Source organism: Varanus komodoensis, unplaced genomic scaffold, assembly GCF_004798865.1.
Source record: "Varanus komodoensis strain SLA01 unplaced genomic scaffold, ASM479886v1 scaffold15, whole genome shotgun sequence".
NCBI lineage: Eukaryota > Metazoa > Chordata > Lepidosauria > Squamata > Varanidae > Varanus > Varanus komodoensis.
Window position 1 is genome coordinate 4,332,773 of NW_025335440.1, and position 27,571 is coordinate 4,360,343.

General features: G+C 43.2%; 1 protein-coding gene across 1 annotated transcript in view; it reads right to left on the minus strand.

Annotated features, from left to right (window-relative positions):
- Positions 1 to 6,013: 6,013 nt before the first annotated feature.
- AGO3 (argonaute RISC catalytic component 3) overlaps positions 6,014 to 27,571 on the minus strand; it is a 56,567-nt gene continuing 35,009 nt past the window's right edge. The window contains exons 7-19 of the mRNA XM_044425144.1: positions 23,818 to 23,905; positions 23,527 to 23,674; positions 19,640 to 19,759; positions 18,948 to 19,070; positions 18,638 to 18,771; positions 18,062 to 18,246; positions 16,872 to 17,031; positions 15,573 to 15,663; positions 14,558 to 14,752; positions 11,605 to 11,739; positions 9,522 to 9,623; positions 7,037 to 7,236; positions 6,014 to 6,539 (exon numbers count right to left, since the gene is read on the minus strand). Coding sequence (XP_044281079.1) covers positions 6,431 to 6,539; positions 7,037 to 7,236; positions 9,522 to 9,623; positions 11,605 to 11,739; positions 14,558 to 14,752; positions 15,573 to 15,663; positions 16,872 to 17,031; positions 18,062 to 18,246; positions 18,638 to 18,771; positions 18,948 to 19,070; positions 19,640 to 19,759; positions 23,527 to 23,674; positions 23,818 to 23,905 — 1,790 coding nt within the window. The 3' untranslated portion in view covers positions 6,014 to 6,430. The remainder of the gene's footprint in view (positions 6,540 to 7,036; positions 7,237 to 9,521; positions 9,624 to 11,604; positions 11,740 to 14,557; positions 14,753 to 15,572; positions 15,664 to 16,871; positions 17,032 to 18,061; positions 18,247 to 18,637; positions 18,772 to 18,947; positions 19,071 to 19,639; positions 19,760 to 23,526; positions 23,675 to 23,817; positions 23,906 to 27,571) is intronic.

Consider the following 27,571-nt stretch of genomic DNA (forward strand, 5'->3'; position numbering starts at 1 on the left):
TGTTTCTCTGGAGAAGCATGAGTACCAGGCAGGCATCCAATGTATGTAGGCCACAATTCTGACCTTTGCTGAAAGGTGGCACAAGTAACGAGAATAGGGTGCAGCCCAAATAAGCAAAGGTTTTCTTCCAGCTATGCTGAAGCGTTCAACAATGACTACAGGGACAACTGGCCTCCAGTGCAATTCAGCTTTGCACGGAAATAAAAGGGCAAGGACAAGGGTGCTCTAAGGAACGAAAGGCAGGCTCTAAATTAATCTGAATCTGATTTTCTTTGCCCTGGTAGTTCCCACTTAGAAACACCATTTTCAAAGCTGCAACTTCAGCAAGAACAAAGTAGTTACTAACAGTCCAAGAAACCCTTCTGCAAAACAGCCAACCATCAGAACAGATGGGACTATCTATAGTAGACACATGACTTATAATCTAAACAAAAAGAACATCTTGAAAATGATCATGGCAGCATCATTTAGACCATTTCTGTGTTTTTGTAGGCACGTGTAAGTAGTTTTACAGTGTAATCACCACAATGTTGTTATTTTACAGCATGATGCTGCTTTTGAGGTGCAGTGTCTGTTGATCTTGTCCAGGCTGATAGAAAACGCCAAATAAAGAGTGGCTGAACAATTTGCTTTTAAAGAAAGAGTATTTCATTTCAGGGGAAGTAGGCATGTTCCACACAAAAGGGGGGGGGGGAGTTGCCACTGGTCTGCTACTGCAACCACAAAGACTAGAAACTTGCAGCTGTTTGCTATATAATTCAAGTAAAAAGTTGGGATTTTCAGACAAAACAGCTTTAAGTTACACAAACATTCAGAAGCATACTGCTTATTCCAATCTCATTATTTTTGACCTTTGCGTGATTTTTTAATGCTTAGAATGTTTTCAACTCCTTGCTGTAAAACCCCTAAGGTATTCCAGAACCACACAGTGGATTTTAGTCATGCATCAGTACCATTCCTTCTCTCAATTGTAATATGGTCCATGGTTATTTTGGTCCCAATTTAGAGAAAAAACACTACACAGCACCCAACATCACAAGCAATACCATCAAGAACTTGGCATGTTTTCACTAAACACCTGTGTTTTTTTTCCTTCCCAGCCATATCTAACTATAGAAATAAACAAACAAAAATCTACAGCACCATCTTCTAAAAAAGGCACTTTGAAGACTGTCTTGCTTTTAATAAATAAACCTCTCCAAGATTTAGATGACAGAACTACTCCACTTTTAAACTACTCCACTTTGAAAGTCATGTACCTGCCAGAGGTAATTCAAACAATTCTAATATTGAAACAGGGCTGAGATATGCTGGACAAAGATCCTGTCAATATTTGGTCTCCTGTAGAAATAATTCTTCAATCTAGTTTTCAAATTAGATCCCACTTCCCATTCTATCCCTTCTGCTCCTTTGACCTGCAATGGCTTTATTTTCAGCAATGAAATCAAGTTTACAGAAAATCTGTTGGGATGTCATAATGGAGGATTCAGTATCTACCAGTTTCATCATTCATAACCGTAAAATTCAAACACCTGTAATTTACAAATAAATATTCATACGCTTGCAAATACTCCAGGAATTGTTCTTCACTGCAAAAGTATCTAAGAGCCGAGCACATATTGCATAACCAAAGAGTAATTTGCACCTGAATGCATGAACTTCATTAATAAACTTACTGTGTTTGAGATGATACTGAAAACTCTGCTGGGAGTTTGACTTGCAATGGCCAGTTTTTACCTGCCAGTTATTGCTTGATATTGCATTAATCAAGCGGTTAGTCTGCATGTGCAAACTGGCCCCAAGTGAATAAGCTGGTTAAAAGGTATGTCCTGTCCCCAGAGACAACAAAACACACATACCCATTTTCAATGCTAACTTCATCTAACTTTCCAGAAAGGAAAGTAAGGATAGGTTTGGATGGGGTTTCTGTGGGCTTGATACTTTTCTTATAAGCTCACACCACACATACCACAAAGTGAAACCATTCAGTGAAGTTCTAAGTGGAAAAACCTGAGAGCTTAACAGTGTTGCGATCGTCAAAATGTGATACAACAGGAAGGGTATATGGGAGGTTAAAAGTCTAAGCTAAAAGGGTACATGCCTTGTCCCTAAACACAAGCGTTAGCATGGCTACACACAAAGCAAGACCAATGGACATCTCAAGGCAAAATTATTTTCTACCTTTTGGAATGCATTCTTGCAGGAAATTATGCTGAGAAACACCCCAAAAGGAAGCTTTGGGAGCCAGCTTTGCCATTGCTTAAAACATTATTCATCTAGTAAAGCGTTTCCTAGCTTGGCACCCTCCAAACAAGTTGGACTACATTCCAAGGATAAGTTGCTGGGGGAATGTTAGAAGTTATAGCCCAACACACCTGGAGGGCACCAGGTTGGAGAAGGCCGATCGAGCAAGCCTGAGGGCTTCCCCCACCCCTAATTTTAGCAAACTCTCCCACGCTCAAAAGAGCCAAGAGAGTGAACTTTTGGAACTAATGTCTTTCACAGTGCACCTCTTGGCAGCTGTACTTGAAGCTTGGCCAATGGAGTTCGCACTGGTTTTCCTTTCAGCTACTGACCTGCTAGTCGTAAGATGATGCACAAGACCACTGTGCATACAAGCCCAGTTGTAGTGGGTGGGAAATGAGTGGCGCCCAAGAGATTGCACACCAAATGGCGTAAGTAGAGAGCCGCCCCGCTGGGGCCGAGCATATTCTGTTAGCTTATGGATGCAGCGGCTCCGGGACGGGTTTCGGGAACTCCAAGCACCTCCTGGGTATCGAAGGTGAACTGGGGACAGGGACACTTGTGAATACAGGCAACATCCAAAAAAACTGGAAAGAAGGGGGTTGGAGCCATTATGCTGGGCAGAAATATTCATACTAAAAGCAAGGCCAAGCTGAATGTAGAAGACTTGTTAAACCTTCATCCAGCACATACGTAGGCTAAGCAGACAGCTGCTTCGGCTGAACAGGCCAAGATTTCCATGAAAGCACATTAAAATTCAAGAAAGCTTTTAAAACTAAGAGCAAGTACAAAAATAAAAGTCCATATAATCCTGCGAAAATATATATTGGAAACTGCCACCATGGATGAGGTACCATTTATTCCCCCCCCCATCCCCATCTCCACTGCAAACATCAAAATATATCTTAAGTCTTTTAAAAACAAAGGAAGAATATCTGGCTATTTTATAATCTCAGTTAAAACAGCACCCTTCGTGATATCACGCCATTAAAATTACTTTTGAAACACAACAAAAAACCCAGAAGACCACATCTTAAACACAAGCCTGGATTTCTGCTCATCTGTCCTCCTTCCCTAGTGCAGCAATTGTCCACCTCCATTTAAAATAAATATAGCAGCTACAGTATTGTAATAGGTGTGGCCCTCAATGCCAGTAAATGGATATTGTATTACAAATAGTTATCGGCACTTTACAAGGACAGCTTCAAAACTAAAATATATTCAGGTTTGGTTTTTTTGAAGTTACCAGCTTCTCTCCACATGAAAATCAACTACACTAGCACCTGGTACTAATATTTTAAAGGTGCCTCTCCAATGAGCTTTGAATCAGTTTTACTTGGTGTGGATGAGGGAGCTCAGAATACAAGGCTTTCAAGCCACCATTTCTGAGTGTGGGCCCATTAAACAATGTAAGTATCATAGTGCAGCTTGGTACAAACAACTCAAGTGACCTTTTTCCTAAGGAAGAAACGACCCCAGTGCTCCACAACATGCTTGAAGAAAAACATTTAAGAAAATCTAAATTAGAAAACAAACTTTCAGGTAAGAATCCCAACTGGAACATTTTGAAGCATCAGTCACTTGGAAGAGGAGAAAACATTAGCGTTTGTCAAGACTCGCAGCAACTCTGCCATGCAGTCACATTGGAAGTGTAAAATCTGACTCGGACTCCATGGAGATTCAGCAGGCAGCCTCTTCAGGCAAGAAGAGTAGCCAAAGGAGTCCACTAATCAATATCCCAGCCCAAGCAGGCTGCACTGAACTCCCTACATTCATTTTAAGAAAGGAATTCAAAGGTAAGTAAGTGCAGCACAGAGTCAGGCCATCTCCAGAGACTAGAGCATTAAGACACCCACCTGCGACTCAATTCACCAAGAGCTCGTTTGACGCTAGCAGTTACCTTTTAGCATAGTGCCTGGTTTTCCCAGCCACGACCTCCAGAAGCAAGCTGTTTCTTTATCACAGTTATTTCAAATGCACTTTGATTCTTGTCCCCCAGAAGTTGGATGTACATTGTACCATTTTACTGAAACTGGGAATAAACGCTGGCAGACGGAAAGTGCAGTCAAGCACTTTGAGACACCTTGCACTGAGCAACATATGTCTGAGCAATAAAGCATACAAAACACAGTACTTAATTTTTCTGAAGGGGGTGGGCTGGGGTGAAGGAACAAGAAATAGCAAAGGTTCCTGCAGGTTGGAGCAAAACAGGCTCAGATTTTTCAGCTCAAAATACAGTAAATTGGCAAATACTGGGTTGCTTTGAAAATAGCATAGAGATAAACAAGATACTTCAACCAATTAAACAGTTTTCATGTGGAGAATGGTTGGTAATAGGGCTGGGTTACTAACAATGCCCATATGAACCATCTTGTAGTATATATCTCTGCAATACATACTATTGAACCAGTGCAAATAAAGCAGTCAAAAATGCAGTTCATGTGTTTACAAAGTGCAAAACGCCCCAAATCCCTGCAATTGAGTCAAAATGCTCACCTCCAACATCCCATAAAATACTCTGCTTCAGCTTTAAAGTGGAATGAAATAAAAAGAGGCCCATTCATCTGATTCACATTTCAATGATCTCATTTGTTAAGTGTATCCCAGTCCTCTATAGCTTTATTTGTAAAATGAAATGGAGCACTTAGTTTCAAAAGGGAAATCAACATGATCAAAAATTGCTTTCTAAAACTTTTGTGTCTTTTAGCCTTTTCCTGATTTCACTCCAACAGAGCTAAAAATCTGTTATCTCCCCTTTGCAGGAAATGCAATGAATTCAAACCCCAAGGTACAGGAGAACAAAAGTCCTGTACCGCAATACAGACTGCTAGCAGCATGAAGGGGGTTTGCCTTACTAATCCAGAAAAGGATACTTCTCCATTGCAGGACTTTCCTTTCAAAACTAAGGCTACCTTTGTTTGCTTAAGTGCGTGGATATGTCCATTCTTTCACCATTAGTGGTGCAAAATGCTGCTGCCTGTGTACAGCAAAAATGGACAGATTTCTTCTTTTGCAACAGCTTATTGCACTAAAAGATAACAAAAACAAGTTGTCAGTTCTCCTAAACAAAATAGTTGTTTCTAAACATAAAAACTGATGTCGCCAATACACTGATTTAAATTAAAGCATCATCATCATCATTACTCTAATAAATATAAAAGAGGAAGCTAAACCTCAAAGTACACGAATATATAGATATTTATATATGTGATCACATTAAAGTGAGAGGCAGCAAGTCAACTAAACTTTTTTTGAGACCTCAACTCTTAGCATCCGTACTTGAGTGATTACATGCCACCCTGTCAAGTGGGAGAATCAGATGTCACAAGAAGCTCAGAAGGGAAATGCATGGCACGCAAGATGGAAAATTAGCTGGAACTTCTGGACAAGGAGAAAGCAGCAGCTTCATTAATCTTGCCAGGCCGCATCACTACTGTTGGCGTAAAAGAGGACAGTTGATTTCTTTTTGTTACGGAAACTGATTTGAGTTGAGCAATTCCAGGCTAGTAGGACAGATGTGAAAGGCAGCAGTTGGCTAAACTACACTGGGATTGGTGGACCTGCATGTGCAAAATACACACAGCCTTTCCCACAAGAAACTCCATGGGCTGCCACTCAAATATGCACAAGACATGGTCACATTCAAGTGCAGACAGCCACTGAGGAGGAAGCCATCTGCAACCCATGGGGGTACAAGAAATTAAAAACGTTTTTGCACATTTTCTCCGTTTCATTTTCCCACCCACCCCCACCCCAACAATCACTTTGATTGTTCCTAAATATTTTAATACCATAATAATTTTTTTTGCAGAAAGTTGTGCTGCTGAGCAACTTGAGGTAAAGGCATAAAAAAGGGTTCGACTACAAGAAAAAACGCACAAAGGAAAAGACGACAACGATGACGGCAGCGCTTCCCGTAGGAGGCCACTTCAAAAGCAGTTGGCTGGTTTCATATTGCATAATAAGTGCCGTGTTCTCGGTGAAGTAAACAATCTTCCTTGCATTAAAACAAGGATAAGGCCTGCCTCCCCCACCCACCCCCACAGGATCAGCTTCAGCAGTAGCAGAGGGATTTTCCCCACCTCATGAACTGACCCCTGGAAACATACACTGTATGTGGCTTAATTCTGCAGTTCTTCCTCTCGTGAATAGGTTCCGTTCTCACTGATATCTATATATTTTATAGCTAAGCAAAGTACATGGTGCGTAAGGTGTCTTGGTGAATCTGTACAGCCTTGGCAAGGGCTTGGGGATCCCTCCCGTTACTCTGTCCTGAAACATGGCTGCCTTCAGCACTGCAAGGGGAAAAGAAAGGGAAAGGGACGTAAGAAAACAGGTACATCCAGAGGTCCTCCTTCCAACTGCACTGAAGACACTTTATGTGGGGTTGCCAACTTTTGGTTTTAGAAATTCTTGTGCTCTGGGGTGGAGAGGAGCCAAACCCCACAATGGCCACTGCCACCACACTGGCCTGCTGCCAGTCACCCTCCCTTCATTAGTTCAAGAGACCTCGGCAGGAGGAGGTGGGGGGCTCCAGAGGATCCTTTATAGTCTCCTATGCATCAGTGCAATGGCCCACTGGGGCTGAGCTGAATAATCATGCACCATACTGCACAGATGCTCACCACCCAGTTGAAGCATGAAAGTGATGCTGCTGCTTCTTGCTAACAAGACACGTTTGGCCAAAAAATAAAAATCTTGTCAGACGATCAGATGTCTAGTTTTAGGTTTAAAAAAAGTTCACAACCCACCCCTGGCAGCCCCTTAATATGGCTGCCAGTGCTACTCTCACCTGTCATGTTCTTTGTCCACAAGATGGTATCTTGCTCTGAATGCTACCAGGTGAGCATAATAAGCTGGTGCAGGTATAGACACAGATCGTGTACAGCGCACATAGGTGTGGCAAAGCTGGTAAGTTAGCAGCTGAAGTTCGTCTGCAGTGAAACAATTATCATCCCACAATACATGATAATGCGAGGGACGGCTGGTACCCTAAGGAAGAAGGGAACACCAGTCAAATTGACTTTCTGCATCACTTTTCTATGACATTCTAACACTATAACAACTGTTCTCACTTGTAAGAATAGGCAAGACTATTGGGTTTGATCCTAGGCTTACAAGAAATCCCATACTGTTTTAGTCTGGCATCTTCAGTCATACTTAGAATCACAGAATCAAAGAATAGTAGAGCTGAAAGGGGCAAAGAGGTCCAGCGGGTCCACCCCCCCTGCTGTGGCAGGTCACCAATTTGCACCATCCCACTCAGATGGCTGTCCCATTTCTTCTTGAAGGTCTCCAGTGTGGGAGAGCCCACCACCTCTTGGGGCAGCTGGTTCCACTGATGTATTGCTCTGACAGTGAGGAAACTTTTCCTGATATCTAGTGAGAATCTGGCTTCCTCTAATTTAAGTCTATTATTCTGTGACCTGCACTCTGGAATGGTTGAGAAGAGTTGTCCTTCCTCTTTGTGACAGCTTTTCAGGTATCTGTACAGTGCTATCATATTACCCCTCAGTCTTCACTTCTTGAAGCTGAACATGCCCAATTTATTCAATCTTTTCTCATAGGGCTTAGCTTCCAGTCCCTGGATGATCCTTGTTGCCCTCCTCTAAACCCTTTCCAGCTTTTGTGTGCCCTTTTAAAAATGTGGTGCTCTTAATCGGACACAGTACTATAGGTGACGTCTAACTAGTGCTGAGTATAGGGGAACTAGTACTTCATGGGATTTGGAAGTGATACTCCTATATTTTGCAGCTACATCACACTGTTGACTCATATGTAGCTTGTGATCTACAACAACTAACCCAATGGCAGGCCTGTTTCACATGTACATAGAATGGCAGCCTGAAGAGAGTGTATACCTAATACCCTTATTCAAAAGCCTTACTGAGCCTTTATTCAAGTGAGGAATATCTAGTCCTAAACTGAAGCACTCTTCTTTTGCAAAAGCAAAATAATGATTTTTACAAAGACAGTTTTCAAATTCAGACATGCTCAAACATTACAGTGAAAAAACGGGTGTTCGCCAAATGAGAGTAGGGGGCAACAGGGAAATGGCAGAGGCAAGACTGAGCCCCGTATGTTCAGGGGAAGCACAGGTGCTAATGAAATGGGAGCCCATGGGGGTGGAAACTGACAGATTTAGAAGGAAAAAGAAATAATATCTGGGATGGTTGGTTATCCAGTTCAGCCAAGCTAAACCCAAAGAATCTGAGCTCTGGATTTGACAGTCAAAGGTTGTAAAACTACTGTGGGAACAGACCACCCTTGCTGGTACCAGCTTTAGTTCCAATGTACAAAATGTGATTGCAAATTCACAACAATTTGGTTAAAAACAGATTTAGGCAGAGTGTTGCCAATGAGGCTTTGCATGAATGTTCCCTATTAAATTAGAGACTCAGCACATACCCCAGCCTGTTCAGTAGCTTCTCCACTGTTTACCAAAAACCAGATTTAAAAAGTGCCCCTCTCTGAGCCAAGCCCAGTAATTCATATGTTGGGTACAGTCTCCACCAGTCACTGCACTGAAGTCAAGGAGTCAGCAGACAGAACTCCAAGGTTCATAATATTGTTTTCCAAAACAAGAAAATAAAGGGATTGATTGCTCTAGGGCTGGACTCAGGCTGGCTCAGAACAAAGAGGGCCAAGGTTTGTCCGTGGCTCCTTCCCTTGAATTAATGAAGACAGAATCACACACAAAAGGCTAACTCTTCAATTTTTGTACATGATTAACTCTTCATGTACACACATGTTAGAAAATGAACAGAGATCTAGGAGTTACCTTGGAATAACAAAACAAGCTTTTAATACCATAGGAACCTGATGCCAGGTTTCTCCAGTTTAGACTCTACCATGAATATCAATCACATCTTTTATTCATCAGAATTGTAGGAATGAAGTATTGTAGATGTGGGAAACATGCACTAGAATCACAGCTGGCCAAGCCTCCAGGATACATTTCTTGCTGGTCTGATAACACAAATGCCTCAAATGATAGATTAAAAATTCAGTGTGTGAATAATTTTGAGATTAGCTTTTCTGGGTAGAGTAGCTTCTACTCAGTGAGAAATCAAAACTTTAATGCTTACTATTACCAATGCAGATGCACTTGAAGAAACAGTTGATTGCAAAATAAGGTTTGCTTCAAATCAGACTTTCTGCCTTAGTTATCAAAAAACCCACCAGACTCAAGGGTGGTCCTGTTCACACCCATTCAGCCACAGCACCAGACTCAGAGAAACTGGCTGGCTCTAACAGCTGCATGTTTTTAATCCTACCTGTATTCCTGCATGGCTACAGAGGTAAAAATCAAATTCATACGGATGAGTAATGTCTGTATCTACAGTTGTTCCAGCTGGGATATTCCCACTCCTTCCAACCTAGAAAGAGATACATTTCCCCAGGAAAAAAAAGTTATTTTGCTAATTTTCACAACAAATGCTGCAATGATAGAAGAGCAGTGAAAAAACGACTTAAGTAGCCCAGTCCTTTTCTATTTTAGAATTATCCTTACAATGTACAAAGTGGATCCTCCTTTTGAAGCACCAGTTATCACAGAATGCAGCCTTCAAATGACCAACAAACCCAATTTACTAGTGCTACATTATGTAGCTGCTCCAGCCATTTTATTGAAGGATGGGATATAAATCACTAAAACTAAAATGCTTTTAGAAAATGCTTTAAAGGGTTGCCAGAAGTGGGCAACATACAACCCTCCAGAAGTTTTGGCCTACAACCTCCATCACCCCACAGCCTTATTTTGGCTAAGGCTGATCGGAGTGAAAGGCCAGCATACCTGCAGAGCCACGAGCTGCTTACCTCTAGCTAACGTGGAGCAAATGCATGTATTCTGCATTTCAGAGAATGTTGCTTTTATATACACTGATCTATAGCAATGTTTTCTGGGTGGCCTAAAGGAATTATTAAACAAAATGTAATTTATACAGTGGGCTTTTTTAATACAGTAGGAAGGGGTGGGGGAGAGAGAGATTTGGTAGGAGCAAATAAAAGGAACAAGTGAAGGAAAAGGGGGGTAAGTAGCAAACTCTTTAGACTGATCAGGTGATGCAGCAAGACTTGGGGTCAAATAGAAAATGAAGTGGGCAGGAGCCCCCTCCTCTTATTGAAGGCCCTGGAAGGGCTGCGGGGAGAGCTCCTGCCCACTCCATGATGTTCAGCAGTAAAGTTTCTTTCCAATCGGGCCTTGCGCTGTGTGGCAATGCCCACATATGTGATGTACACAGACCATGAGGAAGAACATACAGAGTGATGGGGGAAAAGTGATTAACCAAAGAAAATTTGCAACAACGAAACAAAGTGAAAGAGGACACACAGACATATGATCCTGACTTACATATTTAAATAATTTTTTTTTTTGTTCTAAATACAACCATAAGGGCCAAGGGAAATGGGAAGGGTTTAGCCAGGTGCCTGAAAGTATTACAGCAAGCATCAGCCATCTCCCTCTGAGGATGGCATTTCATAGCAAGGGGGACGCTACTGCAAAGCCCTTCTTCCCACAGCGACTGATCATCCCTCACTAGGCAGGGGACTCAAAGAAGAGGCTGAAGCAGAAGCAGTGACAGGAGTTTCAAATCTTCATGTGTTTAATTATATCATATTTATAGCTGAGGCCATATTTGAGGGTTTTTCCCCAATATGAGAAAAAATGCATATTTTTTCATGTACAGAATTTTGATTCGTCTAGAACAAATTTCATGAAGTATGTTGTAACGTAAAATGCTGTTTCCTTTGGCCCTGAAACAATAAATAATTGCCTATCCTTGGCTCTTTGTAACTCTACCATTAGTGACCAAATATGTATGTATGTGATCTGACTTACATTCAAAATTTGGCTTAAAGATGAATTTCCATTTTCTCAAGAACAGAACTCGTTCACAACCCAGGGATTGCCTGTACTCATCTTTGAAGTCAAACAGTGAATTCGAAAGCACAAACCAGATCAGCTCACTGGTTATGACCTGCTAGGTCCCCTTCTGACCAGCCACTGCTCTTCAGGATCCCAAGCCAGTGGCTTCGTTGGTCCAGCCGATGAATGTTCTTCAAATGAATTACCAGGACTGAACCCAGGACCTTCCGTGCCCAATGAATCATCACTTAAAGCGTACACAAAGTGAAGAAATGACAAAGAGGCTGAGCTATGAATCTGGGAGGCCCCAACTGTACCTGCCACAGTACAGAACAATGACAACCACCTACCTTACAGCATTGTGGCAAGGATTGCAAGACGTCAACGTGCTGCAATGACACTGAGGCACTATATCAACACTAAGCATTGTAACAGCATTTTCTTCAGCCACCCCTCAGGAAGCAACTGCACAGAAATCAGATGGGGCTTACCCTTTCTGTCCTGTCAGCGCAAAACAGGCGTGTGTGATGCCTCTTCTGAACTACAATGTACGTTATGCCAGGCTGGTAATCCTTCTCCAGACTGATACAGGCTTCTCTAATTGCAAGCAGCTCATAATACAACACCTGCAGCATAGAAACAGAATGGCATGCTTACTCTCAGGAAGTAAGATTAAAAGCTTGAATCAATTCGGCATTATTTTATGATTTCTCAATTATAACAAGTTACTAGAGCAAAGTTTCTTGAGTGTGCAGGTAAAAAACAAAATTGAACTGACAGCAACAGGGAAGCAGGGGTTCAACAGACGCATTCCATTCCCTATCTGTCAACTTTGAGAGTTTGAATGGCGTGGTGCTGAGTGTTGGACTAGAGACCTGGGAGATCCAGGTTTTAGTCTCCACTTGGCCATGAAGCTCATTGAGTGACTCTGGGCCAGTCGCAGACTCTGAGCCCAACCTACCTCACAGTGCTATGCAAGCCACCTTGGGTTCCATGAGTGAGGACCACAGAAAAGGAGAGCATCTTTCCAAGGAAAGATGGGGAACCATTCCTTTGGTCTTACAATGAAAAAAGATGATCAGGAGGGCCCTAGTAACAGACCATTCAATCTCTGTGAATAAAAAGACAAGCCTGTGCTAGCTTTGTTGAATGCATACTGCTCTGCCTTGTCTGGCAGGAAGACTGTAGAAAGCCTGCACTTTCCTAGATGGGCTGGAGAAAATCAGCAGTTGCGGTACACACTGGTACCCGTGATGTTAGGAAGCGTAGTAGTGAAGGCCACGTGGAAGCAACTGTTAGGCTGCTAGGCAGGATAGTGCACAGAGGCCACGAAGAACCAGGACATCCAACACTGCGAACTCAGAAGGGCCACCTGTTTCACTTCCAGAGGCCGCTAGAACAGCAGAGCTGAGGACTTGATGCATTGTGACAAGGTGGTGTGAGAAAAGAGACAAAAAAGATTTGTCAGACACTGGGAAATGTTTTGTGATAAATCAACCATGTACAAAAGGGACGGGCTTAATCTGAAATGAACTGGAACCAGATGACAGTTAATATAGCAAATGTTGCAGAATAGCTTTTACACTAACCCTTGAGAGAAAGCCAACAGGAGCTGGGAAGCATCTGGTTTGAGTTGAGTCACCCCCTGGAGAATGAGGCTGCAATGCACTCGACTTGCATCTGTTTGGTTCCCACTGGGTGAGGTTCTGCAGTTCTCCTCATAAAGAGCTTTTCCTTTCAGATTTTTTGTACTTCTGCAAACCCTGTGTTCCTCTAACTGAGCTGTTACCTCTGTTCCCTGTGTGCCATCCTGGCCATAAGCAGATCCATGCTTACCTCTGAACTTGGGAAATAAAGGGAATGAAGCAAGGTGTGGGGAAAGAGAGAAGGGCTGCCTTTCAGTTGTAATACTAGACCATAGGCTTTTATACTAGACCTCAGACTGAAAGTGACCGGCAGGAGACTCAGACTCGATACACCCCCTGGATTAGCAATTTACAGAATTTGCTGGAACATCATGTGTTGAAGGTAACTAACTATACGAGAGACACCTCCCAGAAGAACAGAAATGCCTGGTAGAACAGACTGAATTTTAACTTTTGAAAAGGCTAGAAAACTTCAGAGAAGATAAGGTTAGCTGTGATTACTAGTCACTGATGGCTATGTACAACCTCCAGGTTGCTTTTGAAGACCAGCTGCTGGTACTCAGCATCAAGAGGATGGACAGCCATCTGAGTGAAATGGTGTAAAATTGGTGTCCTGCAACAGCAGGGAGTTGGACCTGATGGCCTTCATGGCCCTTCCAGCAATACTGTACTATAATTCTGTGATTGCTTTCATACTGTTTGTAAGTTTTCCTGAACTACCTGGTAGGCTGCTGTGGCATAAAGGACAGCTGATTAGATGGATCTTTACCCTGATCAAGCTGGGCTACTCTTTAGGTCAGGAAAGCAGAATCACCTCTCTGCAAAGGTTCTGCATCCAAGCCTAACTCCCTGCAGGAATTCATGCTGTTATCTCCAATCTGAGTCCACAGGTAAGAGTGGGGATGTGGGTGCTGGGGCCTCAGCCAGCTCTTGGAGCAGTGGCACTGGCCAACTGCACCAGCCTCATGGGGACAGTGCTGTCACTGGAGTGCCATGTGGTGTGACCATGAGGGGTAACAGGGGCTGTGAGGGGACTGGCAGTGCTCCCCACATTGCCAACCAAATCCCTTTTTCTGTGCCAAAGACAGCACGGAATTCCATGCCTCTTTCCACCCTGTGAAAGGGCTGGAACAGGAAAGGACAACAACATCTGGCCTACAGAGGGCCTGGTGCGGAGCAATTCCCCCCCCCCCCATTCCCATCCTGGTTCAGCATCCTTTCTTTAGGTCAACTCGCACTCTAAACTTCTGCAGAATTAGGGGAGCCATTAAGGGTGCCTACCCTGAAAGACAGACAAAGTCAGAGATCTTGCTTAGCTTAGGTGGCGGGAAAAAACAGTCCAGCAGGCTGACATGTTCGCTCCTGAATGCTGCCTTCTGCTTGCCAGGGCTGTGCCATCCCCACGGCCCCAAGCTGCTGAGGGCAATGACACATGGAGAGACCGAGGGGTCAGGAGATGGGTGGCACATTCGGCCAAACACAGGCTAGCATGTATTTTATTTTCTTCATCAATACATGTTAGGACCAACACCGTGGCAGTGATGATGACAAACATCTTTCTCTACCATCTGCATATGGTCAGTGAACAGGACTCTTTGAAGTGGCTAAGGACTTACTTTGTCTGAAATGCACTTTCCTTTCTTCTTTTCATGGCTGTGTGTGCAACTAAGTTGCCTGGCACAACTACATCTGAATTAGTTTTGTGTCTTTTTACTGCTGTTTCAACATGCTTTGTTAGCTGCTCTGAGGGACAAAGATCTGGAACAAGCTAGTTAAAGCATGTAAAATAAATAGAAACCTGTCGAAACTGTCCTTCTGACACCCCATCACGGTAGAAGATAATTCGTGTAGGCTTGAAGCGTGTTGACTTATAGAATTGGATGAGAAGTTCTCTAACCATAGAGGCTAAATCCTGGATGATCTCCTGGCGGGGTTTCTGAACTCTCACTGTGGCACAGTACCTGCTTGGATGGGCATCCATGCTACCTACAACCTAAAAATAAGAGAACAAAATGTAAGAATGGTAGGTCCACATGACAGCATTTCCAGCACTTTGTCAACTCAAGCATGATCAGGTTTTTCAAAAAAAGGAAACAAGTCTCCAAAAAGCACTGGAGTAACCTAAGGCTGTGAAAATGATATATGGGGATGTTTGGACCTACTGTATGAAAGCTTGTGAAGACCCCTACTTTCTGGAAGCATTTTATTCACTGCAGCCCTAAATGGTTAGTAATTTGGTGGAAGAAAACGGGATGTGATTGGCTTCACCACCACATGATAAATGCATGGATAATCAGTCAAGTGCAGCTATGGCAGGCGATCACAACAAACGCAGCAGCCACACACAGCAAACTTACTCACATGGAGGAGGAAGCAACTCTAAAGCACTGGTGACTCATGGCACGGTTACTGGAGCACCTCTAGAAGCATTAGCCCCATCTGCTCTCACAAACGGTTTTCAACATCACGGCTGCTTCTTCACTGCCAACAACTATTCTGTCTGAAATTCACCCATTAACAGTGCAGAGGGAGAGGCAACAGGCACAGGCTCAGCCCATGCAGTCCACAATAATGACTGGATTCGTAAATATGCCTATACACTGTTTGCTTATAATCAACCCTGGCACTCAAATGTCATTTCTTTTGTATAGGGACATCTGTAATATGCATAATGCTGAACAACTAAAGACAAAGAAGACATGGGGAACTTAATGAGGCAGAATCAAGGGGCTAATTTACTGCACAAGGTATTTCTCTCTCATCCGGCTCCCTCAGCTGAGGGTTGGAGAGGCATGAACATTACTACAACCTACAGCAGCAATTGATGGCTTCTTTCCATCTCCAGCAGGTGGATGAGTAACATCTGCTCCCAAGAAGATCACTGGTTGTTGAAACACAGAGGGTCTTTAAAAGAAAGTGACAAGCCAATATTCAGTAGGTTCTATATTATGCACTTCACATTCTGAACAATAAGAAAACACTGTGAACATCTATCCACTGGATCTAACAATTAACAAGTTCACAATCAATCTGTGTATAAGAGAATTTAAGGGTTGGTTAGTTTACAGCTGAACACTCCACACTGTTTTCATGGGAAAGGCTAATCATGGCCAGCTTCTATTAAAAAGCCAGAGAGTATCTGCCATATGGCCAATAATGTGATTAATACAGCCAAGGGTGGGGATTACTATGCAATGACTGAGCATGTGCAGAGTACCCTTCCCTCCTTAAAGAATAATCACACTGCACCCCACATATCTGGGATTAAGGGTGGTCACACAAAAGTGGTAAGTGTGGATTTATTCAAACATATTAGAGTTGTGCTAGATCCACTTCAGCAAACTGCATGTAGTGACAAATCCACTGAAATTTGAAGCCCTGCCTGGTCAATGTCCTGGTAAATCTAGTTGTCAAAACAAGAACCAACCATGATGTTGACAAGGTCAGCCTTTAAATGTTACTTTGCCTTCATTTAACAGCTGTCAAAGGCAAGCTGGCAAGTGCAAACCTGTGAGATCTTTGCTTCTGAAAGTGAGTGGTGACTTTATCTCCCCTTCAGAGTGAGATCTTCTAGGTTTTCAGTTTGGACTTGCCAGTTCCCGGTGCTCTCTCCTTTTTCCATCCTTTTCCAAGCTCAGAAAAATAGAAAAGTGCAGCCCATCCCTTTTAAAGAAGCAGTTACCTCTGACAGCTGTCAAAAGCAACATGGTTTTAAAAGACATGCTAAAAGGTTTTTTTTTGACAGGAATATATACAGCCTTGCAATCTGTATATGCCCTGTCATAAAACTCTGTGTAGTCCTATAAAAAAGTTTCAGAAGGAAATGAGTTTTGACAGCTCTTTTTCATTTCTACAATGCTCCACAGTCAAAGCTCTCTGAACTTTTTAGAATGAAATACTATATATGCCTACTCATATGCAAGTTCAGTGGGGTTTGTTACCATGTAATTGGGTACAGGGTTGTAGCTGAAGACAATGTATCTGACCAATCAAATATTGCAACTCCATATATCACACAGATTACAATTTTCAAACTTGCCTCATTGGGAAAAGAATATTCTCTTACTTTTGTCAGAATTCTGATATATATTTCAACCTCCAAGGATTCTTACCGTTGATGAGGTACGAGGATGTTGTTGATTCCTCCAAGTTTTACATTAATCTTTAGGCACAGGTTTGAGAGAGTTTGAGGAGATGTTTTTATTACGTTCTTGACTTGAACACACTGAGTGGCCATCCCCAAAAGTGTGTCCCCGACACGCTTCACCTCCGCTGAGAAACAAGCATGAATGTGAAGAGACTTCAGTATGCTGCAGCACACTTCTAACATCCATCACTACAATGTCAATTTAAGTACATCGTTGCCTATGTCTAAAGTCTCATTGAGTGTCCAACATGGTATAACATGTTAACCCAGGCCTTTTCAATACCAAGAAGCACCAAGTCCCTCCTAAAAGGCAAAGAAATCTGACAACATTCTTGAAATCATGCTGACAAGCAAAGAAGAGCTGTTAGTCAAGCTTTTCTTCCGTGATTTATCACGTTGGGCTAATCTTTCCTAGCAGATGGAGGTGGGGAGAGCACGGAAGCAAGGAAGCACAGCTGTAACCAAAGAAATCAGCAGCAGAAAGAAAATCTGAGCCATGCGCTCCTTTGCAAGAATGAAGCTGCAACCGTTTTTTCAGGCTATAATGAAGGGGGCTTCCAGTGTTCAGAATTCAGCTACTTTTCAAACAGCATGTGTAATAGGTAGCTTGGCTATCAGATAGCATTATGGCAATGCTTCCAGTTTTACATTTAAGAAAATAGTGTCATTGTAAAGGCTACAGTTTAGTTCAAGGATAGGCAACCTGGCACCCACTAGATATTTTTGACTACAGCTATAAGCATCTGTGAGCACAGCCATTTCGATAATAGGATAATGGGAGTTATAATAGAAAACATTTGAAGGGCATCAGGTTGATTGACTCTGATTTTAAATCTATATGAAAAGAGGGGCTTAGAAGGCTCAATCTACTCCCAAATACTGCCAAATCTATTTTAAACAGAAGAACTCCCCTTTCAACCTGGAGGCTTCTTTATCCTAACCCCCAAATATTTTCCTTTCTCTCTCCTAGTCTATCCATTGTTCAGTCCAACAATCCAGCAAGGCTCTGTAAAACAAGCATTTCCTCAATTACTCTGACCTACATAGTGCCCCCAATTGCTTGCTTCTTAGAACAACTTGCTATGCTAAGATTATCAAAAATACAATCTGAAACGAAATTAACTATAAACATAGCTCAGCTATTTTTTTTTTTACCATACACTGGTGTCTTCCCTGGTAGAATTACTATGATGAGCTGGAGCCCAGAATATGTGTTCTTCAGGTGTCGGAACATGGGCTCCACACTGTCAGCACCCTGGGCATATTTACAGAAGCACGGCTGGCCCTGGATAGGCATTCCTGCATCCTTGGAGATTTTGCGCAGCTGGTCTGTAAAACCCCTAGCAACAAACGAGGTTTATGAAGAAGAGATATCAGCATCTTGAAAGCCCAGGCCACAACGATTTGTTGGTGAAAACTGCTTAATACCTTGGACTGAAAATTCCTGCCATGTCTACCCTGAACAGTAACAATGTCCTCAAAAGTAGCTAGAGAAGTGGAGATGTACAAAACCAGCTATGAGCTGTTGAGAAGGTTTTGGCAAATAAAGGTTATTTGTGAATAATTCCTCTATGAACTCAGGTTACTTCACAAAGCTCAAAGGGCAAGCAGAGAATTCGCAACCATTCCCCAACCACTTCCAGTCAGTGAACTACCATACCATTAAAATTGTGCCATCTAAAGGGAAAGGGAAAGAAACAAGAGCAGCCTAACTTAGAATGGTTGACTTACTTTAGTATTTCTTCACGGCATTGCCGCTGCGTTGCAAAACAAGCAATGGCCCACATCTTGATTTCTACACCAGTATGAAACTGTTTTCCCCGCATATCCCACACACCATGGCTTGGTGTTGCCACTGTTCGATTCTAAGGAAATAAAGAAAACACATATACCAATATTCAAGGTAAGTGCACCGCTTGCACCATTGTATAATTCTGCACATCCCCAAATTGAAAACCAGCGTTTTCAAACCACAACTGCTAACCAAGACTGCTCCAAGGCACAATCCCATTAGAACTGATGTGGCAAAATGTTCTCCTACCCGTCCTCCATACTGCAGCATGGGAGCTGGTAGTACACGTCCTGTCACATGAGCCATTTCATCACGAACTTTAAACTGAAATTCCTGAACAAACGGGTCAGCATCATAATTGGCGCTTCTCACCTGGGTAAAAACAAATAGTCGTATGTTGTAAAGTTTTAAATGCAGAGATCTTAACAAATGTGCTCTTGCTCCAAGATAGAATGCAACACCATAGCCCACATATGGAATGGCAACACATCAATGCACTTGAGACTTGGCCACCTTCTATTAAAAAAAATTTGCACAATGTTCCTATTCACGTATTTTCTGAAGACATCAGTGTGGTTGCTAAATACAGATTCCCATCAAAGCATGGCTTTTATTTTTAAAGCTGAACGGGAGCATTGTGTAGAGATTTCCTAGACCAGTAAGCATGCAAGAAAACCAAAAACCTTGCCCCAAGTTACATAAAGTTTCATTTACTAAACATGTTACCCTGAATGGCTCTCCCCAAGAATTTATTTCACAGGTTGCAATAATAGATATAGAGAATAGTATCAAGCAAGTTCAGTTTTAAGCTCTGCTATATTTAGCTGAGACAATGGTATAAAGGAGACCAACGGGATCTGAGAACAAACCAGAGAAGACCACCTTTAATCTTCGCTGGTCCTTCAGAGGCAACCCTCTTTCTGACTCAAGAGCAAACTCACCAGGCGGCTGATTTCCTCTTGTCTGTCAGGGGCAGATCTGGCCGTCGCTTTTATCATGGTGGATGTCTGATTGTCTGTCAGCTTCTTGATACATCGCTGGCCTGCCACGATGTTACAAACCTGTAAAAATATGCTAGTCACATGATGTGCACTGGACAACACAAAGAGCCATGCAATGAGCTCCTGACCTTGTATGATCCTGCTCAAATTCCATTCTAGGAAACATTCTAGGAGTCCCTCAGTAAGAACAGCCTAAATGTTAGGTTGCCTACCATTACTATCTTCCTCTACAATGTGTAACTGAAGAATATGTGATGGGAAGCTGCTATATATTGAGTATATGATGGGAAGCTGATGTAAATCAATGTAACGCAGCTTTATATATTCTTCTTGTACTACATAAACATCTCCTTCACTGAGGAAAACAGCAATGCCCCACAGGTGTGACCAGCACTGTATGTGAATTGGAATGCATCTCATGATCTTATGCATGAGCATTTCAACAATACCACTTCTCAAATCAAACCAACTGTCAAACCATTCAGTTCAGCTGTGGAAACATTGCTAACAGTGCAATGCAACTACTATTTATTTCTACCAAGGAAAGAGGAGTGAGTGTGCATGCACCAATCCAATGGAGGTCTACTTGTTAGCATTAAACAGGTAATATTTGTTCTGAATTGACAGGGCAGAATTCCCTTAGCAATGGAAGCCTCTCAGCCTTTAGCGTTGCTCTGACACTTCTCAGTGTCCTCTGCCAGTTCACCAACTCCCTGAGTTTCCAGCTACTCCAAAAGGAGAGATATTGGCTGCCTCCACTTTTCACAGCACCTTCTCAAAGCATCCGCAGTAGCAGTTACTGCAGCTCCCTGACAGTTTTGGGGGGAAACACCCACTAAGAAGGAAGCTGATGGGATGCAATTAATGGGGCCCATGGTGGGAGGCTGTAAATGGTGGTGTTGGCCATCCCATTTAACCACCTGTGGGGGTTTTTTTAAACTACCAAGAACACTTACATAATTTTGAGGACTGGGAAATACCTGTACATATAATGACTGCAAAGCAAGTGAAGGGGCAATCTGTACCAGTTTAAGAGCAGGATGGGAAATGAAGAGAAAATGTGCAAATATAAAAGCAGTTACTACAGAAGCACAAAGTTCTCCTCCATTTACTTTCTAGCCATTAAATTAGTGTACAGCTCTATGTTCGCTTCATTGTTTTTATAACTGTCAATAACTTCTAGCAAAAAGTACTCTGAAAAGGATTTGAAAAAATGGACAGAGAATTAGTATCTCACCATTCTGTGGTAGCTAGAATGCTTCTGAGAAAGGGATGAAGAAGTGAAGAGCACCCAAGAGTGTCAAGTTCAACACTTAAAACCAAAAGGGTTGTATTGCTAAAGGGATGAGACTGTCCCCGACTCTCCTTGGTGCACCTATGTTTGCCACTTTTTGTGCTTTGAAAATGACAACTTGGCAATTGGTACCTGGCAACCATGCACAAATTAGCCTATAAGCAGCCTCCTCTTGCCAGTTTCCATGCATGTTACCTACTCCATCCACTTCACTACTCTCTTTGGCAGATGAAACACAGAAAGAAATTGACCAAGTAAGAACACACGTATGAAACAGCAGTAAGAATTCACTTGCAAAAAAAAGTACGAACATAATTGTGCAGTTTTCTGAAGTTGAATGCTCACAATTGCACATCTGAGCTGCCAGAAAAACAAAAATGAGAAAACGGGGGCGATGCTCACAATTCAGTGGGAAGAAAGATCCGTTGGGTTCTGCTATAAAGAACATACAGGGGGGACCAAGAGGGAAGGAGTGGGGAGATCATACAAACACAGACACAGAGCGAGTCAGAAGGGGCCTCCCCAACCATCTAGTCTGACCCCTGGATCCAGCTGGCTCCGCTCATGACATGCTTACCATGTGCATGTCTAGCATCCTTGAACACCCTACCGATGGGGTCTCAACCACCTTCTGTGGAAACCCATTCCATACCCTCAGGGTCCTGTCAGGAAGTACTTCCTGGCATCCAAATTGAACCTTGGTTCCCTGAGCTCCGCTCCATTGCAGCGCGTCCTGCCGTCCTCTGCAGGAGAGAACAGGTCTCTACCCACCTACGTGTGACACCCCCTCACATACCTGTATGTCACCAAAAGATCCCCTCCGAGTCTCCTCTTCTCCAGCCTGAAAAACCCAGTTCCCTCAGTCTCGCCTCATACGGCTTCCCCTGCAATCTGGGCACCATCCTTGTAGCCCTACACTGCACTGGCTCTAATCTGGCTATATCCTTCCTGTAATGAGGGGTTCACAACTGAACACAATACTCCAGTTGTGGGCGCTCTAGAGTCGTGTAGAGTGGCAGTAATACCTCTCTCGATCTAGAAGCCACACTTCTGGCTATGCAACCAAGGGTGGCGTTCGCCCTCTTGGCCATCACATCACACTGCTGACTCATGTTTAGCCTGCAGTCAACCAGCACCCTGAGGTCCCTTTCACAGGTGCTGCTCTCCAGCCACTTGTCACCTAACCTGTACTTATGACACCCATTCCTATGCCCCAAGTGCAAGACCTTGCACTTATCCACATTGAATGCCATTCTGTTGTCCCCTGCCCATTTCCATAGTCTGTCCAGATCCTTTTGGATCTGGAGTACCTGCTCCTCAATTGTGGCCACTGCCCCAGTTTTAGTATCGTCTGTGCATTTGATCAGCAGACTGTTCACCCCTTCTTCCATGTCGCTAATGAAAAGATTAAACAGAATCGGCCCCAGGACAGAGCCCTGGGGGACCCTGCTTGTCACTGGCCACCATCCCGACGATTCCCCACTAATGGTTACCCTCTGCTTTCGGTCAATCAACCATGCCCTACTCCACCGGACAGTGCTTTGGTGTATCCCAAAACTCCTCAGTTTCTCCACCAGGATATCATGGGGCACTTTGTCAAAGGCCTTGCTGAAATCCAGGTAAACCACATCCACTGCGTCCCCTCCATCTAGCCATCTCGAAACCTTGTCATAGAATTCCACGTGGTTTGTCTGGCAGGACCTGTTTTTGCGGAAGCTGTATTGTGTGGCTGTCAGCCTCCCTTCCCTATCTAGCATCACTAGATCTCTATTATGAGCCTTTCCATTGTTTTTCCTGCAATGGATGTAAGGCTAACCGGTCTATAATTCCCCATGTCCCTTCTACTTCCCTTTCTGAAAATTGGGACCACTGATGTCACCCTCCAGTCCTCGGGAACTTCACCCGTTCTCCACGAGGCCTCAAAAATGGAGGCCAGCGGGCTTCAGAGAACCCGCGCCAACTAAGTACTCTCGGGTGTAACTCATCAGGGCTCGGCACCTTTGTAGCATCTAGCGCCCTGAGGAGTTTCTTGACTTCTGGGGGGTGACTCTAATCTGCACCCCTAAGTCCCTGGCCTCATCTAATCTCCCACGCGGATCTCCCCCATCCTGCTTTGGGGAGAACACAGAGGCAAAACAGAGAGAGACCCACAGCAAGCCTGATTATCTCTCAGGCACACTGTGAGCTGTTTTTGTCACTTATCTGTAGGGTGGTCTAGAATGACATGTGACTGTGGGCAATGAACTGTGACTGTGGCTCTTGAAAGACTAGCAAATTTATTATGGCATAAGCTTTCATGGACTCAGGTTCACTTCATGAAACCCATGAAGTGTTGTCTTCAATTGGCAAGGGGATACACACACACACATAACATGGAGAGGTCTATTATTTTGGAAGATACACGAAGCTTCAGACCAAATAAGGGAAGATTTTACAATTGCTCTAAAGTTTAGGAAACTGCTGGTGCAGCACAGTGAAAGCATCCGGCAAGCTCTTGTGGCTACATGAAAGAGCAGCATTCTGAATGAATTACTTCAAGAGGCAGGTAAGTGTGTTTCTGCTCTTGCCCCACTTGCAGGCAAGGAAGATGAGGGTATTTCAGCTGAAGGTTGTATTTTTCTCTGAAGTACTGTGCTACTGTTCTCTCCACTGTCTGGCCGTTTTCCAACTGTAATGGGAAACTGGAAGACAAAGCACATTGTAATCACACCTAAACTGAAAGAGTCGACTGCAGTCTGGCAGAAACCAGCAATCTTTATGGAGTGGATCCCCCATATATTGCAATGTTACTTCCCAGTGCCATGGACTTCTAACATTTGCTTACGTCTGATGACTGGCAGGTCTCCGTGTAACGTTACAGACACGGTACTTCCGTCTCATTGTTCCACAGTGAGTCACTTCAACTTTCAGACCTGTGTGGAAACAGCGGGGAGAAAAGAAAGACTGATGCCAAGGAATGGCTGCACAGAAAGGGTTTATGTGGTGCATGCGCATGTTATTTAATATACTGTGTGTTATAAATGAACAGTCCTACAAAATAATGCTGTTAGCAGATTTCTTGGTTCTATGAAACAAATCTAGAAAGTATGGTGGCAAAAGAAGAGGGTTATGAGTGGTCCAACTGGCCTCTGGAAGGATAATGTTAAGAATTCAGGGGGTCTCTTTCCAAATTTGTTGAACACAAATGGCACTTTCTATTCTGCAACTGAGGAAAAATACAGATATGCAGTCAACTTCATGGCTTGATATGGGAAGGTTTCTTACTTTTACATAACTATAGTTCTTTGGGTGGTTGTACATTCACATTGTTCTGTGCTCACATGAAGCCTCAATCAGAAACCACTTACAGGTAAGTATTTTGGGGCAGGAAACCTCCCCCACTGTTCAGTGTACCTGTCCCTAGTGGGTTCCCACTTATACCTTCAGTTCTTTGAGACCAACAAATGCAGCTTCAGTTATGCACATGTCAGGTGAATTGTTGGCTTTAGCATGTGATGGCATCCCATCCACTAGCAGGTGAAGGGCAGAAACTGCTGCCAGGTAAACTAATAATGGCAGTACCTGCAAAACGTTTTCAATAAGGAACAGAAGAAACAGTAAAATCTGGTGCAACAGGTACTAAATGGATCAAACTCCTGGAGGGTCACAAAGGCATAGAGCTCTGATTTATGGACACAAGAGTTTCTCTTGGGCAACTTGTATGCTGTGTCAAGTGTGCATTACACAGGCTTTGGCATAGGCCAGTCTCTATTATAGGAACAGTTTGGAAAGTTAATGGAACCTCCATGTCCTCACTACATGCTGAGATCTGGGTGATGAATCCTGCCTTTAGCTCTTATCAGGTGCTTTAGGAGCATTGGGAGACAAATATATTCTATGAAAGACAGTTGAAGGAGGAGAGTGAACCAAGACTGCCTGGCCATCTTAAGGTGATGAATATGCAGTCCTTTTTGTCTACTTTGATCTCTGTGAACACCCTGTTAGGAGAGGAAAAGAGCAGAAAAAGCAGAACAGCGGACTCATCCAATGGTGGGAGAACACGCAGTGACCCTGAGTCCATTCCTGCTCTGTGGCAAAATTGCCAACTTCTGCTGTTTTCTGCCAAACTGGATCTATATCTGGTGTTTCCTACAAGAGAAAAAGATAGGATACTGCCAATTGTGCCAACACTTACTTATTATCACTGCATAATAAGTAACACCACCTTCTTGTTGGCTCAGGGCTTGCGCTAACACCTGACAAAAAGATGGTGGAGGCAGAGTGCAGGATTACTTGCAAGATAATGGTTGACATCAACAACTTTTATCGCTGATGACTGTTGACCCAGAATCACTTGCCTTGCTGTACTTTGGGCCTTCTGGACCAACTCCATCTTATCCATGCTCTGGTAACTGCCTGGTTGGATGACTGCAAAGGATTACGCATGAAGCTGCCTTTGAAAATGGAAAGTTCAGCTGGTCCAAAACTGGACAGCAAGACTGTTACCGAAACTGGCCAGTGTGATCTTATTATTTACTACTCAATTCATTCGCCTCTCCATTCGCCATGGGGTCTCTGGGCTACTTACTAGGCCAGTACTTGACTATTTGCACTGGCAGTCCTTATCCTTATCCAAGTCCAATTCAAAGCACTGGTCTTAACTTTCAAAGCCCTAAATGCTTGGGTCCAGATTACTTGAAGGATTATTCCTCCTGCATATACCTAAGATCATCTTCAGTAGTCCTTCTGAGGGAGCCCCTGCCAAGAAAAGTCAGGTGGGTTGCTACTACAAAGAAAGCCCTTTCTGTTATGGCACCTCAACTGTGGAATAAGCTTTTCAGAGAGGCTCACCAGGCATCTGCATTGTACTTTTTCTGGTGCTATTTTCCCCAGAATTCTCTCAGGAATTTTAGTTTGCCCCAGGACTTTTCATTTTTGTTTAACTTCAAATACATGGGCTTATTTCAATTAATTCATTGATGTTTTATTAAATTAACAAATGCTCCTGTTCAAAGTGTACAACTCCAAGATTGTATTAGTATACACGTGAAGTTTCTGAAATCTTTGAACAATGACACTGCCAGATATGCATCCTGTATTACAGAAATCCATGGCCACTTCCCTAAAAGTTATTCCCACTAAAACACACAGAAATAAAATCAGTGAAGCAGCAGCATTCAGAGCAGAGTTAAATGGATCTAGTAAAATACATTAAATATAGACAGAAGAACCACAGGTTACCACTTAAAGCTTTATATGACAAGGTTAACCTTATCTAAAATGAAACCAACCTGGGGATAACTTCCCATTGAAAAGATCAATACCCAACTGATCTCTTTAGGTAATGGCACTTGAAGGATGGCCTTCCAAAATATCTGCTTTTAATTTAATCATTGCATAATTTCATTGACAAATCTTGGCTAGTTTTAAACTAAACACACTGTAGAAGAGAGGTGGACAACTGAGGGTCTCCCAAAGTTCTGGTCTACAATACCCATTCAGCTCATCCAGAACACCCAGTGCAAGGGATGAAGGGACTGTAGACCAGAATATCTAGAGCAGGGGTCTCAAACTCAACTTACCTGGGGGCCGCTGGAAGTCGAGTCTGGGTGAGGCTGGGCTGCATCAAGTATTCCACCACCGCGGTGGTGGTGGGCCGCTCATCCCGCGTTGCTCCCGGAGGCCGCAGGGCCCCTCCCCGTGCCCCGCCCATCCCGGCAATTGGCCTGTGGGCCACGAGTTTGAGACCCCTGATCTAGAGTATCACAAGTTGCCCAACTCTGCCATAAAGCAAGTATAGTTAGCAGAAAAACAGAAGGCAATGCTTCCAATCCCTTCTTTACAGTGGTGTCAGAAGGGTGGGGGAATGTGGGGTATCAGTCCATGGCTCATTCATGAACACTAAATTTCAATTCTGTATTACATCCCAAAAGGTTCAGAAAATGGCAGACTTAAATAAAATAGGGCAAAAGCAAGCTATGGGAAGGCAAGCATGTCATCTCTCTTCTTTTTCAAACTGAACAGTGCCTGACAATTGATGGAGCCTAAGAAAGGAGGAGTGCTTGTACAGCACCTCAGTCAAAACAGGTCTCTTGGAAAGGGCCTCTCTGCACCCTCTCCCTGTTGCAGAAACATGATAGCTGGCTCCTGATTGAAACGGACAGCAATACAGCAAGTGGAAATCTCTTGGACCTTTCTCTACAAACACAAGTTACCTGCTATTTAACATATAATTTACTGGAAGAACAAGTGCACTTACTAATATAACTACTCAGTGTGCAGACTACGGATCTTGTTTTAGCAGTAAGAAGACTGTGGGGGCTGAAGAAACATGAAGAGGAAATGAGGGGCAGTAATGATATTGCTATCAAAACATGGCTACAAGCCAGTGGATAAAAAGTGCTTTCCAGATGAGGCCTTCACTGCGCAATCACTCTACTGCCTCATTCACAACATTTGACAGGGGGTTTGACAATTGTCACTTTTGATTGTTAGCACCTTCCCCACTATCCATATTTTCTCACTGCCTCTTCCATGTTTTACCTTACCGCAAAAGAATCCATTAAAGTCAGTTGGAATACCTGCATAATCATTTTTTA